The sequence below is a fragment of the Populus euphratica genome, unplaced genomic scaffold (assembly GCF_000495115.2).
Source record: "Populus euphratica unplaced genomic scaffold, PopEup_1.0 scaffold2654.1, whole genome shotgun sequence".
NCBI classification, from domain to species: domain Eukaryota; kingdom Viridiplantae; phylum Streptophyta; class Magnoliopsida; order Malpighiales; family Salicaceae; genus Populus; species Populus euphratica.
In genome coordinates, this window is record NW_011502480.1 from 4,654 (window position 1) to 11,034 (window position 6,381).

Here is a 6,381-nt window from a genome sequence, read left to right on the forward strand (position 1 = left end):
TCTCTATTAAAACTTTGTTCGTTTATTTTTTTTTTTTTTTTCCAGAAGCAAAACACAGAAAAACGAGAGAGAGAGAATGAGCAGAGGAAGCGGGGCTGGATATGATCGGCATATCACCATATTCTCCCCTGAAGGCCGCCTCTTTCAAGTCGGTACGTACTGTGGTCAATCACTGTAACTGAAATTTCCTGTCTCCCTCTCTCCTTTTCTCACCATTAATTGAAATTGAAATTGAAAATGAAATTTCCGGTGCAGAGTATGCGTTCAAGGCAGTGAAGGCAGCTTCCACCACTTCCATTGGAGTTCGTGGCAGCGATTCTGTATGTGTTGTTACTCAAAAGAAGGTTCCGGTGAGTTAATCACTCTTTTTTCTGTTTCTTCTTTTTAATTCTATCAACTGCCTTGATCTAGGGTTTATATGTTTTTTTAATAATTTTTTTTTTGGAATGTGGGAGCAGGACAAGCTTTTGGATCAGACTAGTGTTACTCACCTTTTCCCTATTACCAAGTTCCTTGGATTACTGGCCACCGGCATGACTGGTCTGCTTCTTTGGCTTTTATCCTTTTCTTGTTAGCAAAAAAATTATAGCACAAGGTAATTGATATATCTTGATATTTTTTCTGTAGCTGATGCTAGGAATTTAGTTCAACAAGCAAGGAATGAAGCGGCGGAGTTTAGGTTTAGATATGGGTATGAAATGCCTGTGGATGCATTAGCCAGATGGTATGTTTGTGATTTTCATCATAATTTACATTAGAACATTCAGATGGATACGTTTGATTATGTTCGAGTTTTTCAATATGTGGGATGAATATTTTTCTGTATGGGTTATTAATAGCAAGTAGAGGTCTCATCTTAACTGTGTCTACCGTTAATTGTTAAAAAAAAAACGAATTTTAACTGCCTGTTCTCGAGTTTAAACTGATGATATCTTGTCTAACCTAGTTTGTTTTTCATCCTTGTAATCTTGAATTCTTCTAAATTATCTGTCGATAGTGGCATGGATCTTTTTTTTTGCTTTACTGCGACTATAGCCTTATATAAGCTAATGGTGATGTTTATGTTTTGTATATAGGATAGCAGACAAATCACAAGTTTATACACAGCATGCATATATGAGACCTCTTGGAGTAGGTAGGGGTTCTTGTTTTTATTTTTGCTGTTGTAGTTGTTAAGATTATTATTACATCTACATGCAGCACCTTCATATCACTTATCTTGGTGTGTGTCGTGGACATTTACACCTGCTAATTGCTGCTGCTGGTCATATTCTTTTTTATTTTGAAATCTTTACTGTATCTTTTCTGTGAAGTTGCTATGATTTTGGGTATTGATGAAGAGAACGGGCCTCAGCTTTACAAGTGTGATCCAGCTGGCCACTTTTATGGTCACAAGGTATTTGAAAAATTTGTTCTTTTCATCAAAATGCGTTACATTATCGATGCTTTATGAAGAATGTGCTGTTTGTCTATTGTGTAATGAGTGCACCTGTGAATCCTGTGATCATATAACCAACAAAACTTGAATAAGTTGAGGTAAATATTTCTCTGAAGACATGCTTAAGCTATGTCCTCAGAAGAGAATATCTGATAATTTGTTTATGATTTTGAATTTCACATGACAATGGCATTTGCCTTTTTTTGGTGATCTCCTGTGTTTTTCTAGTATTCCTAAAATCTGGCAACTATTGTTATTTGTTGTTTAGCTAGGCCAGTTAATTTGCATCTAGGGTGTGCTTACTAGATTTGGTAGCTGATGAACATTGTAGATATTAACATTCAGGAAGCTACCTGGTTCTATGATATAGCATATATGAGACCTCTTGGAGTAGGGAGGGGTTCTTGTTTTTATTTTTTCCGTTGTAGTTGTGTGTAGATCTACACACAGCACCTTCATATCACGTATCTCGGTGTGTTGTGGACATTTACACCTGCTAATTGCTGCTGGTGGTCTTATTCTTTTTTATTTTGAAATCTTTACTGTATCTTTTCTGTGAAGTTGCTATGATTTTGGGTATTGACGAAGAGAACGGGCCTCAGCTTTACAAGTGTGATCCAGCTGGCCACTTTTATGGTCACAAGGTATTTGAAAAATTTGTTCTTTTCATCAAAATGCGTTACATTATCAATGCTTTATGCAGAATGTGCTGTTTGTCTATTGTGTAATGAGTGCACTTGTGAATCCTGTGATCATGTAACCAACAAAACTTGAATAATTCGAGGTAAATATTTCTCTGAAGACATGCTTAAGCTATGTCCTCAGAAGAGAATATCTGATAATTTGTGTATGATTTTGAATTTCACATGACAATGGCATTTGCCTTTTTTGGTGATCTCCTGTGTTTTTCTAGTATTCCTAAAATCTGGCAACTATTGTTATTTGTTGTTTAGCCAGTTAATTTGCATCTAGGGTGTGTTTACTGGATTTGTTAGGTGATGAACATTGTAGATATTAACATTCAGGAAGCTACCTGGTTCTATGATATGATAACTTAATCATGTATGATGCAACTCTGGAATTATTGATCACGTGTTGGTGGTTTATTTTAAATTTGCATTCTACATAATTCTAAGGGAGCATTTTGCTTGAGGAACTAAATTTATACTTATGTTGGAGGCTACAAGTGCTGGATTGAAAGAACAAGAGGCTATCAATTTCCTGGAAAAGAAAATGAAAAATGACCCTGCTCTCTCCTATGAGGAAACTGTGCAGGTACTTGTGTCTATTTCCTATTACTCGGAAGGGACTGTATTTATTTTGTTAACTTATTACCGTGGGCCTCTAATTGTTTTGCACAAGAGAAACATGCCCTGTGCTTGTCAACTATTAAGTTCTCTTACTTTCATTCTTCTCATTTTGGAGGATACTTTAGTATGCTTAGGATTTTTTGGGCCATAAAATATGCAGTTGCTATTAAGTACTTTTAATTTTGCCTCATAGAGTTAAAGAATCTCAGGGATGTTTATTGGAGTTTCCCATGGTTTTATTTTCAGAAATGGATTATTTGATTTCCAGGACTATGAAAGGATTCCGAGCATGATAGAAAATAATTGTGAGGATAGATATGATTGTTATTTTGTTTGATTATTTGACTAACTGGTGCAAAGCTGCTTTTAGATTATTTCTAATGGGTTTTCTGTTTGTTCCAGACATAACATTCTATATGAGCTCCTGATATAGCATATTGGTTTTACTGTGCAGACTGCTATTTCTGCTCTGCAATCTGTTCTTCAAGAGGATTTCAAGGCTACTGAGATAGAGGTTGGATGTCTCCCATCTGTACATTCTGCAGTTAGTGATACTAGACCACTAATATTAAACGACCAAAAACAAAAGGACACTGGTATTGAATATACTTTAAGGGCAGATATTAAAAAAAACAAGAAAGAAGGAAAGAAACTTCAGTGTAATTTGTCTTCTCTTACGCGTGTCCTGTGATTGAACTCTGGCATTTCCACTTCTGTTAGGGTGGCTATCCTTCTGTTAAGTTTCCACTAGAATTTGGAATATTTGCAGTGTCTGCTAAACATGCTTACCATTACAGCATGGGCATGAAAATGCTGTTTTAATGGATTTACATATAGAAATAAAATGGTTTCTCACGGTCAGTGTTTGATTTTCGGCAGGTGGGAGTTGTGAGAACAGGTGACCATGTTTTTAGAGTGCTGTCCACTGAGGAAATTGATGAGCATTTAACTGCTATCAGTGAACGTGATTGATCTATGGAGCAATCAGAGCCACTTGGGGGAATGGTCTTGCTATAATTTGAAGTTATGGAAACATTCTTACTTAATCATGGAATTTGATAGGAAAAGGAAGAGTTAGCAACATTGTTTTGAATTGTATTCCAAGATTCCTCCCCCAATTTGTTAAATTGCCAAATCATGTTTTTCCATTATTGACATTTCTGCAGTTTTCTGACTACTCATTTCTGCAGTTTTCTGACTGCTGTCTTCGATGAAATGATAAGGGGTCGGTTTAGGGAGAACGTTCTTAGTGATCCTAACTATTTGCATGTGTGTGTTTGGGATTTTACGAGCACCTCGACTGCTCTGTGTTTTGGATCTTTGAAAATTTCCCTGTAGATGTATAGTGAACCCATGCAGTTAGATGTTTTCATGCTGGGTCTGGTTGATATCTATATCTATGAAGCCAGCATACAATAACTCTCTAATAGTTATTCCGAGTCATCTGGAGCAGTAATTATCAGTGCTTATTTCAGGAGTTTACTTGTATCCATGTTCCATGCTTATTCTTCAACGTGAAAGTTCAAGTACTAGTTGGATTCAATATTGACACCTTTCCTTGGACTCCAAAGCTGCTGCTGTCACAGAAGGCGACACCTCTTTGCTGTCAGGATCATCCAACCTCCTGGTAATCTTTCCATCATCTACCCCATTTATTATGGTTGCTTTCTTGTACACAGCATTGACTAGGTTTACCAACTTTAAAAAGGATGCTACCAAGTGTCTGAATGGCAAATTTTAAAAATCATAAATTTGGCAATTCAAAGTTACATTAGGTTTTAATCATGAATGTGGCATCGGAACCCTAAAAATAATCACAACTACCCCACTCTTAAATCAACCTAACCTAAATCAACTAGTTGACCTGCAAGTCGGTGAACCAACCCAAACTATGATTTTTTTTGTACATATAAAAAGAACCAGTTCTAAAGTAAAACACAGTCATAACAAGCCACCATCAAGCTAAACTCTAGATTGACAGGTTGATACATGTTTTTCATCACATGCATGTCGTGAATAACCATGATCAAGAAAACAAGCTAAAATCCTAATACTGAAATGTAATCAGTGCTTGGTTACCGAGGCCCATGCACAATAATCTAAAGGCCCTTGCACAATAATCTAAAGGCCCTTGCACAATAATCTAAGTTGCGCATTTGAAAAGAACACAAAGGAACATGCATCTCCATAACTTGAAAGGATTAGTGGAATTACATTCTTGACGATAACAGCTTCCATAACAATTACTACATCAAAAAGGGATCATATGAGTTGAGATTTACACCTTCCCTCCAATTTATCTACAACCATCCCAAAATCCCATTATCTCTGTACAACCCCCCTCCCTGTCTTGCTCCTCCTTTGTTAGTTTTTCCTCTTCATTCTCTTGCAAAAGAGTCTCATGTTCATGGTAATCAAAAATCCACCTAAAGACGAGGAAGCACATCAGACACTATGCTTTTATTAAGTGAAATAAATATATGATTGAGAATACCACTAGAAAGGATAAGTTACTATTTTATCAAGTGATTCAAAAATCCACTCCAATTGCTGAAAGAACTTATAATTGAGAAAATGGCATGTTAACATACAGATTGCACATCAAAAATCAGTTACAAATATACTCAATCAGACAGTCCTAGATCCTTGTTCCGAATTCCAGTGTTGAAGGTAAGCATCCAAAAAGGATTGAAGGTAAGAAGTTATTAGTTCTTTTTATATAAAAAATAAAATAATAACCCCACCTCTGACGGTGCTTGCCAAGCAAGCTTTCCATCACCTTACCAGAAGCACAGCTTCCATGAGAACGAGACGCATTCTTTTTCAAAGAATTTGCGGTTTGGCAAGAAATATTCCTGGTATCTGCCTGTCTATACTCTTGGCCAATGTCAATCAGTGTGTCTGAGTTCTCATCATCACCAAATTCAAAAAGATGCAACATTTCTTCTCTGGAGATAGTCCTATATACTTGTTGTCTATCAACCACCCTTGCAGCAAGTCCCTCCTTTGTTACCTGATTAAATCATTCTCTTCATTAAAATTGCAAGCATCTGCGCTTCATTTTGATGATAAATTTGTATATGAACGATAGAGAATGATCTGCGACGAGAGGTTATATATGCTCCAAAACATTTTTATAATACTAAGCTAGTTTCATTTTTAATCTATTTGACAGAAGTCATTGTCATGTATATCCCAATGTTTAGTGCCGTGATGAATGATGCATATCATCTTTCATTGATTTTGGTCACGAATTCTACAGCCTAATTACTTCCAGTCCTGATCCTTTTGAGTAGGGCATGCAGCTAGTCATTCTTCGTTTACCTCAGGTACAAGTTTCCACTTTCCACTGCCTCCGTTTCCTTGTTTCCCCCTCGTGTTCATGCTACCATTAGTAGATTCATCTTTCACGGTGCAGGCAAGCTGATTTAGAAAATCCCAGATATAGCACTGTTGATCAGGACCAGTATTGAGCTTCCGCTTAGCCTAGCTTCGTGTTCATGTTGAGCTGTGCCCAGCTTGCTTGGTCCGGTGTGTTGGTGGGAGAAACCACTTGTGGTGGCTTTGAAACACTCGGAGGGGATAAAACACACTCTTTTATTTTAAGAACAACAAGCTTACAATAATGAAAAG

General features: G+C 36.7%; 2 protein-coding genes across 2 annotated transcripts; one reads left to right on the plus strand and one right to left on the minus strand.

The window, feature by feature from the left end:
- Window positions 1–16: 16 nt before the first annotated feature.
- Window positions 17–3,921, plus strand: LOC105119218 (proteasome subunit alpha type-6-like). Its single transcript, XM_011017345.1, has 9 exons — window positions 17–152; window positions 256–350; window positions 459–540; window positions 628–724; window positions 1,077–1,135; window positions 1,314–1,396; window positions 2,618–2,713; window positions 3,203–3,262; window positions 3,628–3,921. The coding sequence occupies exons 1-9, from the start codon at window positions 77–79 to the stop codon at window positions 3,718–3,720; spliced, it is 741 nt and encodes a 246-aa protein (XP_011015647.1). The 5' UTR covers window positions 17–76; the 3' UTR covers window positions 3,721–3,921.
- Window positions 3,922–4,287: 366 nt separating this feature from the next.
- Window positions 4,288–5,771, minus strand: LOC105119219 (protein CHROMATIN REMODELING 20-like). The gene is made up of 3 exons (XM_011017346.1): window positions 5,493–5,771; window positions 5,056–5,174; window positions 4,288–4,433 (listed from the first exon to the last, which is right to left on the minus strand). Exons 1-3 carry the CDS (start codon window positions 5,687–5,689, stop codon window positions 4,288–4,290), a joined length of 462 nt encoding a protein of 153 aa, XP_011015648.1. The 5' UTR covers window positions 5,690–5,771.
- Window positions 5,772–6,381: the final 610 nt, after the last annotated feature.